General features: G+C 47.7%; 2 protein-coding genes across 3 annotated transcripts in view; both read left to right on the plus strand.

Annotated features, from left to right (window-relative positions):
* The window catches only part of EXOC6 (exocyst complex component 6), a 102,514-nt gene extending 90,955 nt beyond the window's left edge, over nucleotides 1–11,559 (plus strand). For both annotated transcript variants that reach the window (XM_063307391.1, XM_063307392.1), the window contains 2 exons: nucleotides 8,940–9,052; nucleotides 10,650–11,559. In XM_063307391.1, coding sequence (XP_063163461.1) covers nucleotides 8,940–9,052; nucleotides 10,650–10,782 — 246 coding nt within the window. In that variant the 3' untranslated portion in view covers nucleotides 10,783–11,559. The remainder of the gene's footprint in view (nucleotides 1–8,939; nucleotides 9,053–10,649) is intronic.
* A 2,403-nt stretch (nucleotides 11,560–13,962) lies between these two features.
* Nucleotides 13,963–27,449, plus strand: LOC134500489 (cytochrome P450 26C1). The gene is made up of 8 exons (XM_063307825.1): nucleotides 13,963–14,223; nucleotides 14,450–14,681; nucleotides 14,776–15,002; nucleotides 15,865–16,089; nucleotides 16,617–16,892; nucleotides 18,180–18,335; nucleotides 21,827–22,390; nucleotides 23,909–27,449. The coding sequence occupies exons 1-8, from the start codon at nucleotides 13,963–13,965 to the stop codon at nucleotides 24,305–24,307; spliced, it is 2,340 nt and encodes a 779-aa protein (XP_063163895.1). The 3' UTR covers nucleotides 24,308–27,449.
* The last annotated feature ends 439 nt before the right edge of the window (nucleotides 27,450–27,888 follow it).

Genomic DNA, 27,888 nt, shown 5'->3' on the forward strand with positions numbered 1-27,888 from the left:
AGGTACATAGTAATTATCTGCCTGCCCTGGAATTGTTGATAGAAAAAGAATAATTAAATGGTGTAAACCCAAATAAAAACTGTAGTGTAATAGCACATGTATGATAGTTTCATCTTTTTCCATGCCATGAGGGCAGGGACAGCAAGTTACTGTATTTCCCTTAAAAGAAGTACTAACTCTAGACATCCCTGAACTTTTTCTGAAGTCTTTTTTTTTCCTATTGTGCACCAGGTGATAAAGCATCAGTAATTCAGCATTGTTTTTCAAACCAAAACATTTCATTACAAAGTTCATTGATGAGAAGTTTTATTAGCTAGATTTTACTAGACCTAGAAATCAAGTGTTCAATATGTTTTTACTTCCGATCAATTCTGAAGTTCAGGCAGATGCAACCTGTGTAAAAAATGGATGAAGCTAATATTCACAGATACACACTGAAGATTTATTCAACTTACATGAATTGAAATTAAATTTAGATGTCTGTTGTGGATAAGCTCACTGGGTTAACTTTGGGCTGGGCACCATCTCTCTGCCCAACCCACCTCATAAAGATATTCTGGGTATAAAATTGGAGGTGGAAGTGTTATATACACTGGCTTGAGGTCCTAGAGCAGCCTTTGTCAATGTTTGACCCTGGGGAAACCCTTGAAATATTTTTCAGGCCTCGGGGAACCCCTGCACATTCAGGCTCAAATATAGGCCAGAAGTTACAAAATTATTATATTCATTTTATGGGTAGGCCTGTATATATGCATTAAGTGTTCTTAAACTAAAAATAAAGAAACTTACCTCTTTAATGTGAAGTTGCCCAAATTTGAAATATTTTTTTTAAATAAATTGTGATCTTCCATGGAACTGTGGTTGAGAAACCCTGTCCTGGAGGAGGAGAAGGAGGAGGAGGACGACGACGACGACGACAACTTTTGTCTTTACAATCCATTGCAAACAGAAATTATGAAAATGCAAAATAGTTATGTGAATGCTAAAATAAGTAAAAGCCAAGCTAATGTTCTCTTTTAACAGAAGTTATAAAGATGCATGTTCCTTCCGCAGTGTCCTTATGTAGATTAAACAAATGGGGAAATGCTTCATACTGAGCTGTAGAAAATTCAGCTGATGCTCCTTGAAACATCCATCATTCCTTGTTGGAGTCATACTGTTTTCCAGCCTTCCCTGCTAACAGATTACTTGTTACATGGAAGGAACATCTGCAAAGTGCCGAATTATGAAACAAACGGCCAAGACTGAGTTCCAAAAACTCATGCAGCAGGTGGCTCTTGCCCATCTCTAAGTCCCTGACTACGTCACGTAACTGCAGGGGTGAGAGAGAAAGGAAGTGGCATAGCCCAGGGCACCAACCCTGCCATTGCTGCGGTTCGCTGCTCCCCTTGCTCCGTCTTCCACAGACTCTTGTCCCAACATAACCCTTGAACCTGCCCTTAGGAGGGGAGGAGAATTTATAATTGGATAGCTTACATAACGTGCTTGCGTGAGTTGGTTCCGTGCTTCATTTGAAGCTGGCTTCTATGGCATTCTTTAAAAGAAATGTTTGAGAATTAATGAGGCTTTGGTGTAACCAGCTAATTATAGAATTATTAGAGGGAGTGCGATTGGGATAAAATTTTGGTCTTTGTCTCTCTCCTCTGCTCTTCTGTGCTCTTGTATGGTGGATCTAATGTCTCTGGCGATGCCAAAAGCAGTGGGTGTCAGAGAGGAGGCACAGTGGCTTACACTTTAGTGCACTTACACTTTAGTGCATGTTTCTCAACTGTGGCAACTTGAAGATGTGTGGACTTCAACTCCCAGAATTCCCCAGCCAGCCTTGCTGGCTGGGGAATTCTGGGAGTTGAAGTCCACACATCTTCAAGCTGCCAAGGTTGAGAAACACTGCTTTAGTGGTTGTCTTGCTTCCCCTATATGCACACCACAGACCTTGTGCATTCTGTCATTATGCAGAAATGAAGAGGAGAAGATTGGCTGCTAAAATTGCCATCTTGATTTTTCCCCCATTCTTCCTTTTTAAAAGCAGTTTCTCTTGCTTCAAGACTGATTCTGCAGCTGTTTGTGAGAAGTGGGTCTTTCAACAGCAGAGGGCATAACTTCTATGATGCCTTTCGTAGTGCCTTGTTCTTTCCCATTACCAGCACAAACCACATCCATTATGCAAAATAAACAAGGGCCGGTGTGCATGTAATATGCATGAGGCGTGTGCAATTTTTCTGTGTGGGGTTGCAGTGAGGGGGATACGGATTTGTATTGTGTATCGGTTGCAGCAATCCTAAACTAGGGAGTCAGACTCCTTGAATATAGTAGGATTAATATCAAGACCTGTGCAGCACACACACACACACACACACTGTTCAACATAAATTTGCTTTCCTTTTGTACCATCATGACTCTCCAAGTCTCTCCAAGAGGTAGACCCTTCTCTTGTCTATTTCTTGCATGTTTCTCTTGATGACTGGAAATGCAGGGGTTCCTCATATCAGCCCTTTTTTCTGAACAAAATTGTCCTGATTACCAGGAAACACACTGAGACAATGACTTGGTCTCTAATATTTATTAGTAGTACTTAACAAGAATCCTAACAAACTGAGGAAGCGTGGGAAAACCCAGCCATATAAACCCCAAAGGTTAAGGCGGTCCTGATCTGTGTCTCTTTGAATGGCTGAACAGTTCCTCAGTGCTACGCATGCGCTTGACAGTCTGGGTGGGAGCCCCCTGCTCGCCATCCTTACTCATGACAAAAATACTTAAACTCCATATTTATCTTTCTGAATCATGCATTCTAACATTTTCTTTGTTGTCTCTTTGGAAGTAGAATTTATTTACGGTCTAAGACCAAGTCACAAAATTTAAAATACAGCATACCATTAATACTTGCATATGTAATAATACATACATGTAAAAGGGGAAGAAACCCTATACAATTAGCAATTCATTGGCATACCAAACTGTTTCTATAAGCTAAGGCTACAGATAAAAATTTTGCTACTACCTTCGAAACACTCAGGTATTGGTTGTTTAGTAAGAATACTTCAATCTCCTCTTCATGAGGGGAGTCTAGCGGGTTGAAGAGGGGGTGTATTAGCTCTGATTGCCAATGAGAGTACAATGGGCACTTTAAAAGGATGTGTGAAACAGACTCAACCTCTGTGTGTGAGCAAATACATACTCGATCTTCATATGGAAGGTTGGCATATCGACCCGCTGTCACCCTAGTTGGGAGAGCATCTATACAGGCTAGGGAGAAGACCCTTCCCTGTGGGGCATACAGAATTTATAGAAGTAATTGGGGAGTGTCCAAGGGGAGAAAGCAATTTGTTAGTAAGGGAGATGGGAAAGTTTGGCTCTGTCTACCTGAATGTCTAAATCCCATACTCTCTGCTTAAGTTCTACCAAGGTTTTTTCTAGGCCCAAAGCAAGTAGGGTTGGTATTGACAGTCCACCCTGTCTCAGATCTTAGTCTATTTGTTTTTCAGAGTAACTGATGTATATCATATGGAATGAGAGGTACCAATGAGGTTCCCCAAATTATTTGTTTTGCCCAGAATCTTAACTGACATAATCTTGCCCTGGCCTCGAATGAGATGCAGCCTAGCTCTAATCTGGTGGTGGCATTAAAAGTCAAATAAGGAATATGTGCTATTGGTTTTTTGTGTGTATTTGTTCAAAGACAGATGTTTTTGTAAATACACATCTAAGATCCATACAGCATCATGCCAAGGATTTTGGCCTTGAATAATTTAATTGCTGCAGGGACAAAGCTGTTCCCCCACGAAGTAGCAAATTTGTTGATCGCTAGAGATACTTTTTGAGTTTTCATAGCTAAATATATTTATTTTATGACCCTGGCATTATTTGATGTTTTCTAGGATATTCTTAAGACGACATATACCAGAATAAGTCCTTTCATGGCATGCTGATAGCAGCTTTCCTCAAAACTTGTCCCATATTCTGCTGGGGTAATTGGGTATAACTGGGAAGGGAGGTAAAAAAAGTCGGTGCAACTCATCATTGCTTTGAATAAGCCTCTCCATTTTCCCAATGTTAACACTTCCCAATTTGGTGCAGAGATTGACCCAGGTTCAAATGTGACTTAAATCTTACGGTTGGATTGCTTCTGTGGGAGGGACAGGACTTCCAGATGGTTTGCACAAGAATATAACCTATAAGGGATCATTCACTAATAGTGTTTTAAAAACTGTGCAATAAATACAGAAAAAGAATTTGTCTATATTTATTACCTCTTGCTCTGATATTTATTTATGAAAGAGAATGTATGGAAAAAATGACCAGTGGAGGGATAGTCATTCATCCAAATTAAGACTTAATAAAACAAAGATGAAGTCCTTCAAGATTCTTTCGTCAAAACAGTCAGAATCATCTCACTGGTTTCAGTACCTACAAATAAGCAGTATAGCCCTAAAGGAACAACAAAAACAAGGTGAAACACTTTAAGGGATTTGACTGAACTTAGAAAATTTATCACACAAGATTCAGATCATTTATTGGAACTTATCTATAAGCTGCTGGTGAAGTACAGTTCAGTGAACAAGTTAAGGATTATATGATCAGATGGATGCAGAGTTTACAAAATAAGTCATATTGCAACAACCCTACAAAGGGATACATCCCACATCCAGAGTTTGACTTTCTCTTAACATAAGACTATAACATTTAAGTTTTTCTTTTTCCTTTTTTCTGATTTGCTAAATTCGTAATTTTTTTCAGAATAGATAAAACTTAGTGTAATTTTTTCTTCTTTTCTCAGTTTATAATTTATAAACTGGACCATGCTGGTTATAGCTGCAGATTATTGTATGATAATCTGATTTTAATATTTATTTTAACACTGATTCCAATGTTCAAATTGATATAAAATATTTTAATATCTAGGTTTATAACAGTGTCAGTTGGAAATCTTGTAAATTTTAGAGTGCTTGTAAACCTCTTTATTTACAAACATGTTTTTCCTATTTTTTTCTTACTTTTTCTGATTATATTTGTACATTTAATAAATAATAATTAGAAAAGAAAAAATGAAAATAAATCAGTACCAGAAAAAAAAAGCTACATCTGGAGAGTATATATGCATTATAAGGTGAGAAGAAGAAACGGGGGGGGGGGGGGCAAGAATATGACTTTATGTTGTTATTTAGCTGATATGTAGAAAAGTTAAGGATGTTTTAATGTAGAGGTTACCAAAAATGGAAAAATCACAAGGTTATTCTTTTTTTTCCCCCCTACTTTGGGTTTAAGAAGTTGGCCAGTACCTTTGTTCAGTTTGGAGATCTTTGAATGCCTGTAGCATGCCACTTCATATAAATGAGAAACAAAACATATTTTGCTAGCTTGAAGCCTTCCATTCATCAGTGACAATTGATCTATTTGAAAAATGATAATTGTAGAAACCCGTAACATTAATCAAATTTTTGGTTAAAATTTTTGTTTTGCTGTCGCATGCCCAGATATGAAGTACAGAAATGGCAAAGTCTAGAAAAAACTACAAAAATAGAAAAGTTGATTACATAGGAACGGCTTAGAAAAGTTGATTACATAGGAACGGCTTAGAAAAGTTGATTACATAGGAACGGCTTAGACAGCTGTTAACAGAATTAGTTTTTGCTAAAATCCTATTGTCAATTCAAAATGTTCCTAAGGAGGGTCATGGGGTGGCCGCATTGATAGCTGTAGTGTTTCCCTCTTTACGCTTCTCCTGTAGGCTTACACAGGGATTTATGGCTCAGGTTTTCATTTATTATTTATTTCTTGGATGTCTATTCAGCCTTTCATTCAGGAACTCCAGATAGCGTGTATGTTCCCTCCTCCCACCCTACAACAACCACCCTGTGAGGTAGGCTAGTCTGAGAGAGAATGGTGGCCCAAAGACCCTTAGTGAGTTGCTGTGGCTTTGGGGGAACTAGAGCCTGCGTCTCTCCAGTGCCGACAGCAAACCAATAGCCTATATTTGTGGCTTATGTACAGTAGCAAGCTTTGAAGAACGGTGTAATATTTAGACAAGTATCCGTGGTAGGTCAGTAGGTTGTGACTGTATTACTGACTTCTTCTGGCTACACTTTTGTACTTGCTTATCTGGAAGGGAGCTTCATTCAATTCAGTGGGGCCCGTTTTTTCACAAGCATGCATTGCTGATGTGTGAATGAAGTGTCTGCGTTAGTTTCTGAATCAGAAAAGCTTCCCAGGATGTCTTGAAATGTAAAATACTGCGTTCCTAAATGTTTCAGTTCAAAACTAAGTACAGGTCAGTTCAAGGGGCCTTATTTTCAGTCCACTGTATGGGGCATTGTAACCTTAAAAAACTAAAACATCACAGTAGAACAGGAAAAAAGAAAAAGAAAAATAGAGAAGTCTATGGAAATCACCCTGGAGAAGCCCCATTCTATGTTCCCTTGTTTGCATGCTGAAATGTTTTCAAAGCTGAGCTTTAATTATGGGAAGGCTTCTATAGGGAGAGGCCCCCTCTTCAGCAGCCTGCCCCATTGTGCCCAGCAGCAAACTGGCAGCCGGAGCCATTGAACCAGACAGGTGGACCACAAAGCCAGTGAGAGAAAGCAGAGACTGAATCTTGCACTGGTGACAGTTCCTGTTTCCATCCCTCCTTGGCAGGCACCCCATGCAGAATGCGCTGAGCAGCCCCAACAGAAGGGGATTAAAGCATGGATCATCCCAGCCAGCTCGGACTTCTGAAGAGCTCCTGATGGTGCACCAGTTGAAGGTGGCCAAAGGGACTTCTGGCCATGGCATTTGACCTCTGCTGGGACAGGTTCATCTTGAAAAGTGCCACTAAGAAAAAAATGGGGAGGCAAATGTGGTTCTAGACTTGTTCACCTAGCAGGAAAGAAGAGGTGGTTCTTGCCTTTTATTTATTAGAGCTTTAGAGGCGCACCAGGAGTCATTCTTGGGGCCAAGTTCTCCTTGCCTTATTTAATTCTAAATAAGGAAGTTCATTGTCATCACAATATAAAAATTATCCCTGTTTCTTAAGCATAATATGTGAAAGAAGGAGCTCATTTCCAGTGATGAGCAACTGAACCCTTTAATTCAGACAGAGCTGAAAGTCTACAAGCAGTGGAATCTTACGTTTATGGGCCCTTCTCAGTATAAATAACCTGCTTACTGTATTGATGCTATTTATTTATTATTAGATTTGTATCCCATCTTTCCACCAGGAGCTCATAGCAGCACACACAGCAATCCAGTTTTTCCTCACAACCCTTTGAGGCAGGTTAGGCCCATGCATTGAAAGTTTTTGCAAAGGGACGGATGTAGTTTCCACTGGCAAAGGAACAGTGTCCTCTTGAAGGAACATCCAGGGTTGCCCACCATGAAGTTTTTGTACGTTCACATTCTCCATATTAATTTACTGACACTTGTTTCGTGTGCTGTCAGCTTACTCCTTCCATGTAAAAAGACAGGATTTAAGCATAAAAATTAAAACTAATCAGGGTTTTAAGTGCCTTTTCTCTGTAGCACTGGAGTTCTAATTAAGGAGAGCCTCCTGCAAACTCCTTTGTCCCCACCACAGGAGAGGCAGTTGAGTAGGGGGTTGCTTATCGGAGCAACTCAGAGAAATCACACTGAAATGGATGCAAACTAGTAATATGGCGAGCAAACCCACTGAATTCTATGGGATTTAAGTGAATAATTAATACGGAGACATTATGTACTTTTTAAATATGTGCTGTGTGTTTTCCAGTGCAATGCTCATAAACGGTGGGTGGAGCTTCGATCGCACGGTGGCTGCCTTTTTGACTTTCTTGACCTGAGGACATGCCTGAGACACTCCCTTTTTTAGGGACAGCCAGCCTGTCGGTCTTTTCGAAGGGGAAAGAAGTTCGTAAAAACTCTGATCCTAGTTCATGTCTAGGAAAGCAGAACAAACGCTGTGATCAACTCCCGATCAAGGGCCGCTTTCCCCCTTTCCTCCTTCGGTTCCAAGGGATCAATTTCAGCGCTGCGGGTGTCCAGAAGGCCCGGCTGCCCCCTTACCCCCTCCCTCCCCGATCTCCGCGTGTGAATAGCGAGCGAACGGCTCTGCTCGTTTCGGCTCAGGCTGCGCTCCGCGTGGGAGGCCGTGGGAAATCGGATCTCCCTGCGCAGGCCGGAGCGCCGCAAATCTAGCGGGAAGTGTCAGGTGTCCCCCGAGGCGACGGATCGCGCTGCTGTTTCTCGCCGCCGTTCCCACTCCTTCCTCTTTCAGGCAGCGTCGGATTAAGGCGGAGAGGAAATCGCGAGCTGAGCCCCTTAATTACGAGATAAACGCCCGTGAGAGCGCTCCCGGCCGCCTCCAGCGGGCTTCTCTCGGCTTGCGGCGAAGTCAAAACAAACCACCTCGCAGGAACCGCTGGGATGGGGGGTTCGGGGTGGGGGAGGCTCTGATCCGCGCCCAAGTCGCAGGCCAGGGGGTCGACAGCCTGAAACAATGGAGAGCGCGGCTCGGAAGTCGGGTTTAAGTGGTTTAGCGGGGATTAGGGCTTCAAATTGGAGACGGGGCTGCCGCTTTCCTGCCAGAGTCACCCCGGCTTTTAAGAGATTACGTCGGGATTTGATGGCAGCTCCAGTGGCAGATTGTGAACGCGGGAAAAAGCTGCGGGGGTGGGGTGGGGGGCGCCGGAGGGAGAACTCTTCCGATCGTTCATCCTCAGCATCGGGTTCTCTGTCCCTTGCCTTCTTTTAATGCATCCGTAATAATGTTTGGAGCAGCGAAAACACTCCTCTCCAGGCACATCCAAAGGGGTTTGAAACGAATTGACTTCGGGGGAATTCTCTTCCCTTTCCCGGCCCGCTTCGAATTCAGCTCGGGGCCGTCGCAACTTGCAGGGAGGGACGGAAAAGCCGGGGTGGTGGTGAGATTTCGTCCGGATGGAGCCTCCGAGGGGCCCTTGGCCTGACCCTTCTCTGTTGCTCTCCCACAGCTCCTGGATCTTTTCATGGTGTGGGACTGGTCGACTTACCTGGCCGACTACGGGCAGCCCGGCTCCAAGTACCTGCGCGTCAATCCTAGCACAGCCTTGGCCCTCTTGGAGAAGTAAGTCGCCGCGGAGACCTTCAGCTTCGAGCGGGGAAGCCGCGGCAGCTCAGGAGAAACCCACCCCCGGTTCAGTTTGCGCTTTCTGCTTCCCAGACGCCAAACGTCCCCTTTAAACGCGACTAAGATAGCCCCGATGGAGAACCCGCCTTTCCCAGCGATTCTCTCTCCAGGTGGCTGGAACTGCAGTGTCTGGACCAGCGGCCCGGGCAGCTGGCGAGCGGCCGGCTGGAAGGTTCGGAGGGGGAGCTGCTCGCGTCCTGCGTCTGCTAGAATTGCAAGCAAGCAAGCACCCTTCTTCTCCCCCTTCCCCCGGTTCCTTGAAATAGTGCGTGGGCCCCACGGGCTCTACAGGGCTCAGCGTACAAGATGGCAAGGGAGCGCTTTTGGGGCTGAAAAGGGCTTTCTGAAACGCCTTTCCGTGGCGCTTAAGTTCTTCGGCTGCTCCTCTTCTATTTCTGATGTCCGGTATTCCTTTCGGCTTGGTTCCCACAAACCAAGTGATCCCAGCCCTTCGGTTCAACCACGCAAATCGATTGGTCGCTGCGTTTCCAAGCCCGTTGGATCCAGACGCCGCCAAGCTGATCTGGTTTGAACAGAGGCTGTGCCCCACGGCCTGGCTACTGTGTACAGTAGCCCGGCTGTTCCTCAAAACATCGGGTTTTGTTTTTAATTTTAAAAATTAGAGCGCGAGAGAATAAAGATTGGCTAGGCTGGCTAAGCCTGAAAGATAAACGTTCCCGGGTGGGGGGGGGTGTTTGGCTGGGGGGGCTAAAGCACCCAGAGATTTTGGGAGGTAAATTGACAGAACCACTGTACGGGCCGTTCACAACAGCGCGTCTCAGAACTTAGAAACAACAACAAATCCTACAGGTATTTCTCTGCTTCGCCTTTGCTAATTCGTTTTCTCCCCCCCTCCCTCCCTCCTTCCCCCCTCCCCTGCTTGCAATGTCCGGACATTTGACAGAGTCCACCGAGGGTAAGCATTTTTTCGATTCGTTTTGACATGAAATCAGTATTCACTTTCAAACTGTTGGGAAGCTTCGTGGAAAGAACCGAAGTTTTTAGGGTTCTTTTTAATCGAGCTGAGCGGAGGTCCTGCTCTTCGGCTTTTTCGCGAGGGGCTGCCTGCAGCCCCTTGGAACTGGGTTCTCCTTTCCCAGCGTTGTAAGCCTGCGAGTTCGGATAGAAATAGCCGTCCTCCTGGCCTGACCACTCCTGACCTGGTCTCTTTCAGGGGATTTCCGGGGGATCCTAGGCCGAATTGGGGCGATCTCGAAGTAATCGTAACCATTTCCCCCGAGAAGCAGTGGCGCTAAAGCCCTCCGAGGGAGGGGAGGCCTGTTGGCCGCCCAGAAAAACGCCCAACTCTCCTCCCGGGGTCTTCTCGGCCTCATAGGGATCCGAGGAGAGACCTGGCTGCCTTTGCGGGCGCGTTCTGCAAACCCTCCAGAGCCATACCTGGAAGCCGCTTCTGGGCTTCAACGCTTTCCTTGGGCGGCTGGGCTCGAACCCGCGGCCGAGTCCCTGGGTTGGGTACCGCGCAGGGTTCTTCAAGCGATCCCTGATCTTCCCTTTTCTCGGCTCCCCTTCTTAGGATGAAAGACGTGAACAAAAAGAACCACCTTTTCGCCCAGTTCCGGAAGAACGACCGCGACAAACAGAAGCTCATCGAGACGGTGGTGCGGCAGCTCCGGGGGCTGGCCAACGGGATCGCCCAGCACCCGTGAAAGCCGGCCCCGCCCTGCCCGTCGCCGAGTCGGGCTCCCGCGAAGCTGGTTCCGGTGAAAGGGCCGCTGATTTGACGGAGAACGGGAAGGAGGCCCTGGAAGGGACCGGCCGATGGGAAGGGCCCTTTGCCCTGCATTGCTGAGCCTTGAGAAGGAGGCTGGGCCTTGCCAGGGGGGAAGCGGGGCCGACTGTATCGGCGAAGGCAAAATGCCGGGCTGTACTTGCCACGCCTAACTGTAAATACGATCTTCGGACAAGACTTGAAGATCCTTCCCCCTCTCGCCCAGAAAGGCCATTTAGTGTTTTCTGCTCCAAACTCGAGGTCCCATTTTCCAAACAGCGATTTTTCCGGACTCGGACATTGCCTAATTTCTCTCTCTCTCTCTCTCTCTCTCCACCCTCTTTCCCTCCATTATTTGTATGTTGTAAGCCTTAAGCGATCTTCACATCAGAATTTCTCCCTTTTTTCAGGTGGGGGGAGCTAAAGTGCGGGGAGCTTTTTGTAGTATCCTTTAAACTACCTAAATCGAGCTCGGCCCTGGTGATGTTCGAACGACTTGACTGTGGGTAGCAGCTTCCCACCCCTGCATTTTCCTCCGGGGGTCGGCCAACGTTGGATGGGTGGCACTAGGAGGTTTCCTGTGTCCGGGGCCCGCTTCTGCCAAGGAGCGCCTTGCTGGAAAGACAAGCGAATGTATGGCAGCGCCCCGTAACTGGGACTTGTAGAGAATATCCTCCCTCCCCTACCTCGCCGCTGATTAAATTATTTGACGGTCCTGCTGAACACGGTCCTGTAAACCTAAACCTTTCTTTAGCGTGTGCCGCTGGATGGGCCGGCCAGATGCTACGGGGCAAAGGTGCCTGGGCGTGTTTCTCTCCTGCAGATAGTTCGACCCCCTACGTTTCCCTCGGTGCTGCGCGGCTGGCGGCTCTTACCAGAACCGCGAGTATCCAGCGGGCCGGGCGGTTTCCCACCTGTGGAGCCCTGGGCGTGCCCAGGGAGAAGCCGGCGCATCTTCTTCGTAGCAAAGATGAGATGCAAGCCGCCTTCGTTGGGTTTTTCTCCGCGGGATTTCGGGTCGGGTGGGGGCAGTTACCGGGAGGATCTGTGTGCTCCAAAGCGGGAAATTGCGGCCTTGGGCGCTGAACTTCGGCTGGGCATCGGCCTCCTTTTGGGAAGGGTGAGAATCTGGGATCTTCCGGGAGAGATCCAGAGTGCCCTCTTCCCTTTCAGGGAGTGGCTACACTCTTTCGTGGTGGCGGTGAGATCGAATGAGATATTTGGGGGGGGGGGGGCTTGTCTGAGGACTGCCTGGTGCGAATTGGGTTTTGGCCTTTGCTCCCGTGGGAGGGGGTGCGGGCCTCAAGTGCCGCAACTTTCCCCTTCAAAGGTGTCTGACTACGTCTCCCATCGTCCCTTGGCAGCCTTCTCCCTCCTACCCAGCTGAGGTTGATGGGTTTTGCTGCCTGTCCTCTCCTGTCGAGCTGGGATGGAGCGCCAGTTGCGAACTTGGCTTCCCGTAATGCCTTTGCGCTTCGGGGCAGCGCAAGTTCTCCGGGTCTTGGCTTTGCTGCCCGGAGCCGCTCCAGATCGACTGGTTGGCGGGCGGACCGAGGATCTTACGCTTCGGAGACGTGCCAAGCCGGGCCTGTGACATCCTGGGTAAAGGCAGGGAAGCGATCCCGCAGTCTGCGAGATTAGAGCGAAAGCAAGGCGCCCAGCGAGACCTTCCCCAAAGGAGGACCCCGGCCTTCCGCCGTGGCATGTGCAGAAGCCCCCCCTCCTCCCCCGCTAGAGCTCCCAAGAGCTGGATCTCAGCCCGAAAGCGGGCTTGGAGCAGAGACTTTCCCGCGGGGGCCGCAGCCGCACCGAATGAGACTTGCATTGGCCCCCTGCGAGCTCCCGTTAGGTCGGTGCGAGGCGAATTCCTGCCCACCGAGAGTTCAGATCTCCTCCGCCTTTCTTGGGGGTAACCGGGAGGAGCGCGCCAGTCATCTCCAGGTTCCTGAAATGAATCTATTGAGGCCCTTTTCTCCGGAAAGAATTAGAGATTTACTCTGTCACCGGGCATGTTGTGGTCCTGGTCGGATGATGCTAGACCGCGTGAGAAGTCACTAGTTAGGAAATGACCCCCCGTTTCTGCGGCTGGGCCACAGCGATTTGGTTCGCACGTTGCAGAAAACTTTTGGCATAGGGGGGATTGACCGAGGGAACTCCCTTTGTCGTTTGAGTCAGTACTATCAAAATAAATGGGTTCACACAACGCGTTGAGTTAAAACTAAACAAATCGTTTGGCCACCTGTCAAATCGTGTGGTTCAATGAAAAGCGGTGCTTAACAAGCCATCGCTTAGCGGGATGTGAGAATCCAGCCAGTTTCTGCAAAGTGAACCTCCATTTGCCAGACCTCCGGTCGCTGGTGGACGGCCAAAATCTTGGGGCACTTCCTAATTAGTGATTTATAGCCTCTTCTACCCCCGCCAGCCCCGTGGAGTTATAAAGCTCTTCTTGTGGTCGTTATGGCGATGGGTGGGCCAGGCCCTAGGATGCCGTAAATCACTCGCTGTGAGGAATCCGCCGTGGTCTTAATTCATTAATTTAATTAATTCTGAGAAAGTATGTCCTCTTATAGCCATCTAGGCTACAAAGTACCCACGGCACAATAGTCTGGAATGTAATATCCTGAAAGACGACACGGCTGGCACGAACCCCAAGTTTCACCCTGCAACGTTATCTTTAACTGGAAAGCCAGTGACGACTGGGCGGCTCCTTTTGCTATTCCCCTTCTCTGGTGGGAATTGCATTCCAACACCTCTGAGTGACACACTGGTTTTTGCGGGGCGGGGAGGCTCCCTTTCCTCCAAATTTAGCTGGAGGTCAGGCTTCCTAAAGGAATCACTGAAGTTCAGGCCCCAATAACGGCTGCCCAGCTGATTCTTTCCCTGCCTTGTCCCCTTGCTGCTGGGCTGGGCACCCTGGTGGCCTCGTTCCACCTTGCATTTTCTTTCCCTGAGGATTTTAGCCTTTCCTCATGGATGCAGGACTACAGTCCCATAATTTTAGCTAGCAGTGACGGGAGTGGGAACCTAGAACTTTTGGAGGATCCCAGTTTGATCGATCAGTCTGAAGAACCAGACCACGCCTAGGACAGTAGACAGTGGGAGCGCCTGAGCCGCCAGGATGCCTGCAGCGGGCCACCTCAGGGGCGGCAGGAGAGGTCGCTCGCCTCGGTGGCTAGAAATCGCCCTTGACTCCGAGCCCCAAGGAGGGAAGCACGTCTGCGGCTTACCTGGGAGATGCTCCCCCGCCTGCCCAGGAGGCGAGATCTGCCCCGCCGGCTCCCCCCACTCCCAACTCCGCTCCTCGCGGACCCTCCCGGGCGCCAATCGCAGCCGTTTCGGGCCCCACTTTGAATACCAAGCGGCGACGTCATCTGCGAAGGTGGGTCGGCGGAGCTCTATAAAGCGGCCCAAGGCAAAGAACAAGGCTTATCATCGAGGGGAGGCAGAGGGAGGGTGCCCGGGACCCATCCGCTCGCCGGCCATGGGTAGGGCAGGCTGGCGGTTCATTGACAGCTGGCCGGGGAAATGAGGGAGGAAGGGAGGGAGTTCGAGGAGGCGGCAACAGCTCCGGAGCCCCAGGCGAGCTCGGGGAGCCCCTTCTGCAGGGCCGAACCGGCTTCCGAGGACAACCACCACAACGTGCCCCGGGGGAACAGGCGCTCGAAGCTGGCCGCCTAGGAAGCCAGGGGGCGGCGGGGGGAAAGGGGGCCGAAGGCTGCCGGCTGCCCTGTCCGAACCTAGTCGAAACGCGCCGGGAGAGCGAGGAGCCCGGATCCCGGGCAGCGCCCTCGGACAGGCGGCCTCCCCTTCCAGGCGACGGAAAGGAGGGGGAGAAAGGTGCCCGCCGCCTCGCGACCCAGCCCGGCCAGGGCTGGAGCCGCGCCTTTCTCCCTCGCCCTCCAGCTGACTCCCTCCCCTCTTCTCCGGGCAGCCAAAGCCGGCCAGGAGGCGCAGCCACCGGGGGGCTCCGCGGACGCGCTGGCTTGGCTAGAGGCCGCGCTAGTTGCCGCCGCCGCCGTGGGACTCCTGCTGGCCGCGGCCCGCCACCTCTGGGCCCTCCGCTGGAGCCTGAGCCGGGACCGCGCCAGCGCCCTGCCGCTGCCCAAGGGCTCCATGGGGTGGCCCTTCTTCGGGGAGACGCTGCACTGGCTGATCCAGGTGAGCATCCCGCGGTGGGGCGGCCAGTCAGGATCCCTGCCTTCCGGACCCTCAAGGCGGGGATGCCCACTCCAGGGTTATCCCCCCAACAGCCCTGTGAGGTAGGTCAGGCAGAAAGGGAGGGATTGGCCCGAAGTCTTCCCCGAGTTCTGGGCTTAAACCCGGAGTTTCCTAGCCATTAAACCACGGAAACACTCCCTTCAGTTTGGAGCAGCCGCAATCCTGGAAACCTTGCTGCTGGTTGAAGGCGAGGCACTCCGCACATGCTTAAGGCCATCCTCCAGGAGTGCGCCCATTTAAAAAAAATGACGGCTCTGACTCCAGATGGCCCTCAGCCCGTTCGCTTTACATTTCGCCCTGTTGAGAAGACACTTCCAATTTTCCACTCACTTCGGAGAGATTTATTCCCAAATTGGTGCGTGAAGGAGAAGGTAGCTGTCAGCTATTTCCTCGCTCCTCCTTCCTTTCGGGAGGCTCCTTTACCTTTACCCTCCTTTCGGGGCTTGACCCTCAGCATTTGAAAAATCATCCGCCGGAGATGGGGCCCGTCACCACTTCATGCCCGTAGTAACTTCGGCGGACTTAAAGCCTCTTAAAATGAAACTTAAAGTCAAACTTGTTCTGCCGTCGATCTAGCCCATTCTGGGATCAAAGCTCATTATTAGCTAAGCCCCGGTGGGAGCCAAGCAGCTGAACGATTTGGGCGCCAAGATAAAGGCGATCTGCGCTTGCGCAGAGACACCCTCGATTTGCTGACCTTCTTTAGCGGCGCAAAGAGGCGGCGGTGGCTCGCCAGTCCGGTCCGACCCCCGCCCTTCTCTCTCACTCTCTCTCTCTCCGCCCACCCCCCGCGGCCGAGCAGGGTTCCCGCTTCCACAGCTCCCGGAGGCAGCGCTACGGCGCCGTGTTCAAGACGCACCTGCTGGGCAAGCCGGTGGTCCGCGTGAGCGGCGCCGAGAACGTGCGCAAGATCCTGCTGGGCGAGCACAGCCTGGTGAGCGCCCAGTGGCCGCTCAGCACCCAGATCCTGCTGGGCTCGCACACGCTCCTCAACGCCCGCGCCGAGACGCACCGGCAGAGGAGGAAGGTGAGGAGGGCCGGGCGGGGCCGGGGCCGGGGCCGGGGCGGGAGGCCCGGAGAGTCAGACACGAGGAACCGCCCGTCCGTCTTTCCCTGGCGGTCCTCGCTCCAACCGCTGCTCTCGCGATGGGGTGGACTACAGTGCCTTCGTGGGGCTGGGGACGATGGGCTACGGTCCACCGAGATCTGGAGAGCGACACATAGGAAGTGTCCCTGTTCCTCGCTTCGGCTAGGCTGAAGCCAGGCCCGCGGGGGTCTCGGGCTGCTCCGCCTTGTGGGGCTGAGTCGCAGCGCGGACGCGTCTCCCAGCCCCGGTTCCTCTCGGAAGCCGAGCCTCTGCCCGCTTAAGCGTCGCTCGGGAAGGGCCGGGGCGTCTCCGCTAAGCCCGATCCGGGCGAACCTGCAGACTCCGCTGCTGCGGCCGTCGCTTTCCCCTCCCGGGCGCCCCGAGCTCCAACCCTGAAAACGCCCCCTCGCGCCGGGCGGGCCGCCCCGCCTCCCGCGCTCGCGCCCCGCTCTCCCTTTGCGCCGCAGGTCCTGGCCCGCGTCTTCAGCCGCGCCGCCCTGGAGACCTACCTGCCCCGAATCCAGCGCCTGGTGAGCTGGGAGCTGCGCGGCTGGTGCCGCGGCCCGGGGCCCATCGCTGTCTACGCTTCGGCCAAGGCCTTGACCTTCCGCATCGCTGTACGCATCCTGCTGGGGCTCCAGCTGGAGGAGGAGCAGTTCGAGGAGCTGGCCGGGGCCTTCGAGCAGCTGGTGGAGAACCTCTTCTGCTTGCCGCTGAACGTCCCCTTCAGCGGACTGAGGAAGGTACCTGCTGGCAGCGGCTGGGCTGCGACGGCGGGGCCGTGTCCGCCCTTTCCTCCGTGGGTCAGGAGTTCCGCTTGCGCTGGAGCCAGCAAGGGGCCCATGGGCATGAGCGAAGGGGGAAAGCACTTTGCACATGCGCCCACTGCACCCCTTGCTCCGTTCAGGTTCCTTTAAATCGGCTTTAATTGCAGGGTAGCCTGGTACACTTAGATCTGTGGTACAGATGAGATGCAATCCTGCAGCTGAGAAAGGGCCCAGAGCCCTTTAAAAAGAAAATGTTTCCAGTGCCCCATCATCCCTTTGCCTTTCCCTGTGAAAGGGAAGGACTTTCCCTTCCTCTCAAAGTTTAAAAATGGAGGAGACCTGAAAATGGCATTCTCCCAACCCTCAAAGCCTTATCTTCAACACAACCTTTCCCAGCCTCCAGGTTGAAGTGGACTAATAGAGATCAGGAGAACTGTGGTCCAGCTGCAACCTGGGAGATGCTAGGTTGGTGGAAGTTTGGAATAATGCCCTAAGTGTAGTCTGAAGAGAAGTGAGCAACCAGTGGAGTGTCCAAACCAGCTCTAGATTCCAGGACACCATCCCTGCATGCCCCTCCCCTCCTGTCACTAGGCAGATTCCATGAGAAATCTCCCCCCCACACACACACTTGCCCTCTCCTTTCACACTTTGTGCCCTGAGTTCCTTGGACACTTACTGCTTCCCAAACTTCAGGCTTCTGAAACCGACTTCTCTCCAGGCTGCCAGCAAGGTAGGAGAAGAGAGCAGATCCCCCTTATTATTCCATTCCATTCCATCCTGTTCTCCTGTCTATAACTGCCTAATCATGACAGGATCTGCTCTGAGACTATTTGTGTCCTACTCTCTTTCCATAGTTTCCCATTTTCCCCCATTAGTGCATGATTGGAACCAGTGGAGCACGCATGACTTGATTTTTTCTTTTTAAACAGTTCTTGCGGGATGAAAAACCTCTGATCCGTACCCTCATTCCCCGGATTAGAGCCTGCCTTTTGGGTTGCTCAGCAATGAAACAATTCTACTCCTTTGGCTGGGAGCTATTGGATCTTACTTAATCTTAATTAGTTGTTTTCCTTTCAGCTAAGGAAAAATAAATACCTCTAGCTAACCTGAGCTTCTACTGCTTGGAGAAGGCAACATAAATGAATTCCTGAGCTTTCTAAACAATGCACAGCTTTCTTTCTGTAAACCTCAAGGTGTTTTCTGAATGGGTTTCTGAACCAGATCTCTGTGCTCATCTTCTTTGAACCATCCTCTGCTCCTCAGGGAATAAAGGCTCGTGATCTTCTACATACTTACATGGAGAAAGCCATCCTGGAAAAACTGCAGAGGAAGGATCCTGAAGCTTGTCGTGATGCCCTGGATTTTATCATCAACAGCGCCAAGGATAACGGCAAAGATTTCACCATGCAGGAATTGAAGGTGATGATTTTTATGCTCCTGGGGATCAGTGGTTTCGTGGAGGGACTGACCATAGCCCCTGTTGGAAGACGTGTCTCAGCTGGTGTAATTCTGTGGGATATCTGGTTGGAAATACTTTTGTAGAATGGCTAGTGCCTGCCCCCTTAAGGTTTACTGATGCTGGAGATTCTGTGGTCAGTTGTCCCAGGATATCATAGCTTCATGGAGGGCAAAAAGGATTTGAGCAGTCACCCTGAAGTTTGTTTTAGCAAGAAAAATATTTATTTGTAAAAAGGTTGTTTTGTTTTTCTGAGCTTCTATATCTCTGCAACCTTGTAGACTCAAGAAGTTGGTTACACGACAAAAGTTTGGGTGTTTCACCATTCACTTGCTGTGACCACACACAGTTGCTTCAGCAATGTAAAATCAGTTCTTGCTTGAGCTGAATACTGCATGCTTTACTTTATCTGATGTTTCAACTGGGACTTCTACTTCAGACATCTTCCTAGTGATCTCCTTGCCTAAACACCAGGAGTCTTTTGTTTACAAGATTACGCAGACCTTTTCCCAACCAGCCAGCTTCTCTGTCCATCTGTGTACTGGCAACTCTGGTTGTCCATCCTTCTCCTACAGAGGGGCACGGGGGTCAGAGTGACCTAAACAGTATTGTGGCACTGTGACATAAGCCTGCTCCTCTTTTGTGTGCATTGTGATATCACACACATGCCCCTAAGGGACAAGGCTAGTGCAGTGACACTGACTTTGTCATTCTGTGAGAACATGTGAATGTTGCTATTCCTTCACCAGTGGTTTCTTCCCAGGGACCACTTAGCAGTTCCCAAGGCAGCAGATTCCTTAAAATGACTTTCGCTACAGCCCTGATCTGAAACAAAAAAGCAAAATTTGTCATGTGCAAGAAGCTTAGCTTTGTCACAGAAATCCACTGGCTATGAGCATTGGTAAATTTGCAATCTGATATCTGATTGTCGTAACAGATTTTTCAACTTAGTGTTGGGATTCCAACACTGCTAGCCATTGACCATGTTGGCCAAAGACTGGAAATTATAGTCTGATACATCTTGAGAAAAGCTGGTAGACTGGGCTTCTGAACGTATCTGTATGTGGTGGAATCTAGGCTGTTGAGATATTAGCAACCAGTGATTCAAAAAGTGTGGGTGTTTCCTTCTAAATTGGTTCTTGCTTCTTCCATTCCCCAGATTGAGTTGAATAACCATAATGCACTGCTTTGGGTGGAGCCTACTTTCCAGTGGTATCATTTTTTTTTTAATGATTAGACAGTTCAGTGTGAACTTATGGGGAAATGTTTCCACTGAAATCAGTGGTACTTGCTTCTGCCCATGTCCTTGCAAAAGTCTTCGGCTGCTGCTTCCAGCTGGAAATCCCCTCAATGGGGCCAACTGGAATAGCGATGAAGCAGCTGGCTTTTCTTGCCTGGCACCTGAAATCCATGGAAAGAAAAGCAAATGTTTCCAGGAGCCCAATGATAAATGGAACTAACTGAGCTGGTTGATAAAATGACATATGACATATGCAGCTGCCTGAAATAGTATAGAAAAAGGTTTTAAAAACGCCTTTCCAGATAATCATCGGGATGCTATCATGGGCACGATAATGTATGCAGATCACTTTACAAAAGTCTGTGATAATTTTCATAATGATTTGAATTGCTGTTGGGAGATGGAATATGTTGTTGGTTTATTGGCCTTGATATTGTTATGGGCTGCAAGTACCTTGGTGTACGTGAAGTTAAAAACTTCATTTCGGTTTTCTTTCTCTTTCTGCATTGTACCCCACTTTGTGCAACAAAAAGTGCTAGCATGCAGTGCTCCTGTTCAGTATATTTAGCTAGAAATTCTGGGAGCTGCAGTGCTAATGTATCCAGAAAGCACCTGATTGAGGAATGCTGGTTTAGACCATATAGGTAGTCTCACTTACCAACTGTAATTGGGACTGGCAACTCTGTTGCTAAGTGACACGGTTGTAAAGTGAAATGTCATGTGACCGTGCCCGACTTACAATGTCAGTTTGTCAGTTCTGGCTGCAGTTGTTAAGTGAATTACTATGGGTTGTTAAGTGCAATGTCATGTGACCATGACCTGTGACTTCCTGCTGGCTTCCCCATTGACTTTGCTGTGGGAAGCTATCTATGAATGTCGCAAATGGGGATCATGTGACTGCAGGATGCTGCGACAATTGTAAATGCATGCCAGTTGCCAAGTGCCCAAATCACAATCACATGACTGTGGTGATGCTGCAACAGCTGCAAATCTGAGGACCAGTCGTAAGTCTCCTTTTTCACCGCTGTTGTAACTTTGGATGGTGAATGAGTGGTCGGTAAGCAAGGACTACCTGTGCATCTATTTTGTTTTCATCTCCATTCTATTAGCATCAGTAGCAATAACAGAGTTCAAATAGCAGAAGTTCAGTCTGATTTTGTGCAGTTCAGTCCAGTACATATCTCCCAAACTATTTTAACCTCAGTGAGCTCCATTTCCCTGAGGAATAAGGCCTTTTAATGGCTATTTAAATAAATATGGGGATGCTATGAACATGTAAAGCTTTGATTTTGACATTTGATTAAATCTCCTGATTGAATTGAGTTTCTGAATCAAACTGGAAAGTCAAATCAAATTGTCCAATTGGATGCCTTTGAATTGACTCAATGTGATTTTCTAAATCAGTACAAAGAAACAGGTAAATGGTACAAATTGGATTGGAGCCAATCCATAACCTCTGATACAGTGTTCCTCAACCTTGGCAACTTTAAGACGTGTGGGCTTCAACTCCCAGAATTAGTGCTGCATACAGTATGGGAAGAAAATTCCAGGGAATTTTGCTTTTGCGATTTCTGTTCTTCTCAGTTACACTGGCTAGTTGTTTCTGACCCTAATTGAAGGTGGTCCTATCAAACACTGATGCCCTAAATGCAAACCAAACAGTGTTGTTCCTTCCAAATGTTTTGAACTTCACACACACACAAACACACAAAATCACACAAAATACCATGAAGATCCTATTTGTTCCTGTTTTTCTCCTCCTTTATACCTATCCTTACATACTTTAAAGGAAGGGAAAGAAAGAGAAAGGAGGAGAGAGGAAAATTGGGGGAGCAGCCAGAAGTTAGTATTATCCTGTCTTAGACCACGTATGCACAGACACCCAGAGAGGTGGTTGCAAACTTTGCTGAGAAGTTTGTGAAGCAAATAATCAAGCGGCAAAGGAAATGTGAGTGCAAACACACACGCAGTAGGAGAAAACAAGTCCCCCCAAATCCAGCAAGCTTGCCTTAAGAGAGTTCCAAATCCAAAGCAGCAGCCACAAGGCTGGTCAAGCAAAGTCCAAGGTCCAAACATTGCAGAAGGTTCATCAGCTGGTCCAGATGCAGAGTCAGAGTCACAGGGTTTCAAGTGACATTCAGTTTATTAGTAGCGTATGTGCATACTAAGAGGAACAGTCTTCTAATTCATACAACTCTATGGCTTGCCTTATAGGAGTCTGCAATTGAACTAATATTCGCAGCTTTCTTCACCACGGCCAGCGCTACTACTTCTATGATCTTACTCTTGTTGAAACACCCGCTGGTCATAAAAAAGATCCAGCAGGAACTGGCCTCCCATGGCCTTACTGGACTGTATCAGTGCTTTGCTGCTGAGGATTCTCTGACAAAATACCAGTCTGCCCAAAAGACTTTACTTGCACATGAAAAGGAAAACAAGGATAGCGACTACAAACTGCCTCTTCCGTCCAGATTGGGAAGAGAACAAGGCAGAGAGACCAAGGGGGAAGAGAAAGGACCTAATATAGACATCATGGCTAAAGAGGCCCAGGAAACTGTCCATGGAACTACAAATGGCCCTGGCTCACAGTCCAGGCTGGAAGAAACAGGCCGGTTCCCTAGCAGTCTGGAAAGATCTGAGTATTGTTGCCACGCTTACCTGACCCTGGAGAAGATGAACCGTCTGCGCTACTTGGATTGTGTCATTAAAGAAGTTCTCCGTTTGCTGCCCCCAGTATCTGGAGGGTATAGGACAGCCTTACAAACCTTTGAGCTAGATGTGAGTTGTGTGGCTTGCTACCTATCCTTTTGGTGGAAGAGTGAGTAACCTGGGTTGAGCTGGAGTTTAGAAGGTTAAGCTGTGTATTTTATATGGGAACTCAGGAAGACTGCTTTTTGGCTTCCTAGTGATTCCAAGAACAACTTCTGTGTAGAGCCAGCACAGTGAGGAATCTGAAGGCTACTCGTAGGAAGCTGGGCTTTGGGTATGAGAAAGGATGTCTCAAATGGACTGTAAGTACTGTAACTAGGGATGAGAAAAATAGAAGAAGCTTGGTGAACAAGATCCCAAGGATTGGGCAGTGGACTATGATGATGAGTGAGAATAGAAGAGTTAGTAAAGAAAACTCAAGTAGGAAAGGGACACAGAAAGATGACAGAGCAATATTTTGTATGCAGGAGGTCTCTGATTCAATTTCTGGCATCACTGTTTTAGGAATGGAAAAGAATACTGCTTCAAATGCTGGAAAGCTGCTATCAGATCCTGTCAGCAGTTTTGGGCAAGGTAGATCAATGGTCTAATTTGATAGAACACAGCCTCCAGAGAACTGCATACTTTTCATAAAAAGACTGAGAACTGGAGAGAGGAGTGAGATCAAGATGCATGCTTCATTCAGATCAACAAAATGATTGTGCCCAATCCTAAGGATCATTTGGTGGGATTTAGGTAGTATAACTGAAAGCCAGTTTGGTGTAATGGTTAAAGGAGCTAGGTTAGAAACCAAGAGATTGTGACCAGTCCTGCCTCAAGCCAAAGCCAGCTGGATGACTTTGTGCCAGTCCCTCTCTCTCAGTCCAAGGAAGAAGGCCAGGGCACACCAGTTTCAAAATGGTGCAAAGAAAACTGCAGGGACTTATAATATCATGGAGTCAACACAGATCTGAAGGCACCAAAAAACCAAACCAAAACAGTATAACTGCAAGCTACAATTGCTCCTGTTTGGAGTGGCACCAGGGACTGCCATTCCAAGGTAGTGCTAATGTTATAGCAAGACTATCTCAGTGTATGAATATACAGTGAGACTGTAATTCTCACTAACTGAAGTAATGGTATTTTCTAAATAAATGGGTTTCCATTTATTTCTAAGATTTGTTCATTGACCTATAGCAGCAGTTCTCAGAAGGACATTGAAAAAAAATTTAAAGCACAGAATAAAATAACCATGTCAAGTCACCCATTAAGGAGAAGAGATAAACTTAGTTAAAAGAAACTGAGTGAAAAAATGGTCTATTAATGAATTTTTCTCTCTGCTGTTTAGTTGTCTGAAGTGACAGCACTTTGTAGCAGAAAATCCACATTTAAAAAATGAGTAGTTATAGATTGTTAGCAATATTTTTGAAGTTAGCCAGTCTGAGCACAAGGATAATGGATGGAAGAGTCTCCCTCCCTCCTCTTTTCCAAAAGGTTGGATCAAGCTGTTGTAGGTATTTCCCCTTCAACTCTTTCAGGCAGGTTGCATCCTGCAGGCTGCTGTCTGTGGTGCTGATTTTGTTCTGTCTCTCCTTCCCTCCCCTAAAGGGCTACCAGATTCCAAAGGGTTGGAGTGTGATGTACAGTATTCGGGATACACATGAGACTGCCAGCATCTACCAGAGTCCCCCAGACACCTTTGATCCGGAGAGGTTTTGCGTATCACAGGAAGACCGGGAGAAGCAAAAAACCTCTGCCTCCCTCCGGTTTCACTACATTCCTTTTGGTGGTGGAGTCCGAAATTGCATAGGCAAAGAACTGGCCCAGGCAATTCTCAAGGTTCTCGCCATTGAATTGGTCAGCACAGCCCACTGGGAACTGGCCACAGCTCATTTCCCAAAGATGCAGACTGTGCCAATTGTGCACCCTGTGGATGGTCTTCAACTCTATTTCCATTCTCTGAAGGCTGGCCATGAAAGCAGTGGAGCAAGCAAGGCCAGCACCTGAATGCATAGACATCTCAGTTAGATCTCTAGCTTAGAAGTAGAATAGGACAGGCCTCTGGGGCAAAACATCACTTCCTTTTTGGCTGCTCTTTGGCAGACTGCACAAGCCCCTCCTACCTGCCTCTTGGTTGTAGGGAAGAAGAAAGGATGAACTCCCTGCACTCTTCCTTAAAGGCCTGTGCATTTCTTAGCATCTATTCTTTGCACATATATGCATTGGTCATTCTTCTGCCATCTTTAGTTGCACTTTTTGTTTTGTATATGTACATTACCACTTTGTCTTGTGGTTAAGAGAAGTCATACTCCAAAGATAAATGTCTTGAAAGTTGTGGTGGAAGCATTGATGTTAGTTTTGCATGAGGGCTAAGTATATGTAGCTCAAGCAAGCATAAATTGAGGTTCAGCTGGGATGCAGTGGACATTCTGGGATTCCTAGATCTAATCTGCCCCATGAAGATTCTTCAGGACTCCTCACAGCTTCTGAAAGAGACTGCTGTTCTGCTGCTTCCTTACAAGACGGCTGTGCTTTGTTTCTGATGGGAGAGAACCTTCGTAAATCAGTCGCCTTCAGAATGTAAAATGTTCCAGGTACAATGCAGAAGGGCCATCTGAATGGGAGAGGCCCCCAGCAAAGCAAGAACCGATGAAAGAACCAGCACCAAATAGATTGGAAGCTGACATTGCTTCAGGATGTGCATTTTGTACTGTGTTTTAAAGGTAACTAACACAACAGTGTTCTGCATTGTAAACAAGAAAACAAGGTAGCCCTGGAGCAGATTTATTTGCCAGCTTCTGTTAGGACCCCAAAGCACACCACTAGTGGCAGTTACTAGCAGTGGCTTTCCATGGTTTCAGCTTGGAGCCTTTCCTAGCTGGGGACATTTGGAATTGAACTGGAGGCATCCTGCTTGCATGCCACAGGCTGCACCATTGAACTGTGACCAGCCCGATCATGACATGAAGCCTCACCCTGTTTAAATAAGCAAACTTTTCATATGTTGGCATAATAAGTTGTCAAGCAAACAATGGATGGAATGTCTTAGGTCTGGTTCATAAACATATGTGCTTTTCTTTCTTTCTCCTTTGTCCTGCAAAATGAAAAACATTATGTTTGAAGGGATATGAGGTGGTTCATCTCTGAGATTTGACCTGGGATGGCTTGCCAACATATCCAGTTTCCAGAGGGGTAGCTATATTAGGTCTTGTAGCAAGAAAAAGGATGAATCTTGTAAAAGATTAACAAGATTTCTTATAGCACATTTAGTTATGGATTAGTTATGGATTTATTTCTACCTGTGTATATATTTAATTGATAAATGAAGATTAATTCCATGCATCTGGTGATGCCTCTAGTCCATGAGTTAAGCCAGGGTGGAGAACCTTGACTCCTCAGATGTTGTTAAACTACAATCCATGAGCCTGAACCAATAAGGCCAATGGTGAGGAATGCAGGGAATTGTAGTTCAGCAACTTCTGGAAGGTGACTGGTTTCCCACTCCTGCTTATACAGTAATAAAATTTTTAGCCTTTCAATCTGCTGCCTTGTAGATATGTTGAGGCTATAATTACTAGCATTTTTAGCCAGCATTATGGGTAACAGATTTTGTGGGATTGGAGTCTTAGTGTATTTGAAGAGTACCAGTTTGGGGGGAAACAAAACTGCCATTAATGCTTATCAATCCTCTCCAACTGCTTAGGAAGGCACTTTGTAATAGTTGCAGAATGACAAATGCGGCTCTTGATCTAGGCTAAGAATTGGCTTTAAAAAGCTATGGGCAGCATTATTACAGAAGAGGTCCACTCTGTGTGGATAATTCCTCTCTTTAATCCAGACTGTCAGGACAAACTCTCTGTCCAAGTATTTAAGATGCTCGCGTCTTGCCAAGAAGAGGGCTGTCAACCACAAGGAGCCAAGGAAAGCAACTGTTTATAGATCCCCAAATCTAAATCAGAGTATCTACAGAGGAACAGAGAAGATGGACATAAGTGAAACCATAAGGAGCAAAAGGATATAATCTATAGAAGCAAGTGGAAGACAGCGAGAGACTGAGAGCATTGAACAAAAGAGGGCCAAAGCTTCTAGCAAAGATGGTTGGCAGTGGCATTAGGCTAAGGCAAGGAAGAAGATGCAAAGCTGGGTTACAGAGCTACATCTATCTGACTTGCAAAAGGATCATCTGGAGATTGGGTAGGTATTGTTTTGTAAGGAGAGGCCCAAGTCAAGGCAAATCAGAAAGTGAATCATAACTCGGGCCCCTAATGCTAGGAATCTTTAAGACATAAATGCAAGAATTTGATATAGCAAGGAGAAAGTTACGCTCAAGTTCTTGTTATCCTGTATCTCCACGTGCAGGATTTTTTTGCTCTCTCTGATACGGAACAGCTTTTCATTATGTGGGCTCCCCCTACCTGCAAGAATAATGTGGTGCAGCCCAAACATGGCTTTTTAGATCAACTTCAGCTTGATGTTTTCTACATGGGTTGGATTACTACTTGCATTATCCCATTATGCTGGCAATGGATGAGAATTGTAGCCCAACATGTGATGAAAACAAAGGATATTTCTTTCAAATATAACTCTTCAAATAATGCTGTGTCTATCTTAAAGTGGGTGCATTTCATAAAAGGGGGTATCCTTGAACAGCACTTTTTATGCTCCTGCCCACATTTTGCCCCTATCTTTGGGTCTTCCACATTGCCAGAACCGAGTTGTTGACCTCTTGAAAATCAGCAACAGATTTTCTGCCATTTATTTATTTAATACATAAATAAATATGGCTGTTTATGCCTTTATCTTAAAACATATTTAAAGTTTCCAAAATATGCCTGCCAAACCAAAATATACCCAAACGTCAAGGTTTCACCCAGTTGTTGTTATGGACTTGGTGTCATCTGCCACACCATAACCCAGCGCAGCTTCTGGTCTGCAAAAGGTGGCTTGTCCTGTCACATAATGTAGAGATGCATCAGATGTACTGTGATGTTTGTATGCTTCAGCTACCCTTTGTGGATCATCAGGCTGTCACAACTTTAGTGATAACCATTAGGAATAACTCTGCTGTAGATAATTTATTGCTGGATGAGATTCTGGGCAAGATTTTGCAGGGGAAAGATCTTTCGGAAATAAATCCTGTCAGAAGTTCTTTCTGGTGTGCATTCATTTAAAATATTTACTGCATGGCACTAAGCCTGGAGAGGGGACTCTTTCCCTGCAAAGGCCACTGGCCAGAGAAATATTAAATCCGGGCTTGAAGGGATACTGGGGAGAGTTAGAATCCAAAGTAGTGGAGCTTCAGCACTGTGCTACTTCTTCTCTTGTCATCTTTTGGGCCCCCGTGAGTTTGAATTTCAAATAGAGCTGAAGGCTTAATCCTGATCTAAACTGAGAGCTGGACGTGTGGCAGGGCATTCTGCCAAATAGTGAACCACCTCAGGTTGTGAACTGTGATGCCAAGAAAATGAGAGTGCAAATTCCCATTAACTTGACCACAATAATGCTGCAAGAAACAGCAATGCAACTGTGGTTTACTCCAAGTTACCTTACTGAGCATTGGAAAAGCTGCCTTTATCTAAAGCCAAACA

The sequence above is a fragment of the Candoia aspera genome, chromosome 6, assembly GCF_035149785.1.
Source record: "Candoia aspera isolate rCanAsp1 chromosome 6, rCanAsp1.hap2, whole genome shotgun sequence".
Lineage (NCBI taxonomy): Eukaryota > Metazoa > Chordata > Lepidosauria > Squamata > Boidae > Candoia > Candoia aspera.

Excerpts from the sequence above, each read along its gene's own strand:
- LOC134500489 (XM_063307825.1), top strand. The coding sequence starts at position 13,963 with ATGCCTGCAGCGGGCCACCTCAGGGGCGGCAGGAGAGGTCGCTCGCCT. Across the intron at positions 16,090-16,616 it reads CGCACCGGCAGAGGAGGAAG|GTCCTGGCCCGCGTCTTCAG; the intron begins GTGAGGAGGGCC and ends TTTGCGCCGCAG. Across the intron at positions 16,893-18,179 it reads CCTTCAGCGGACTGAGGAAG|GGAATAAAGGCTCGTGATCT; the intron begins GTACCTGCTGGC and ends TCTGCTCCTCAG.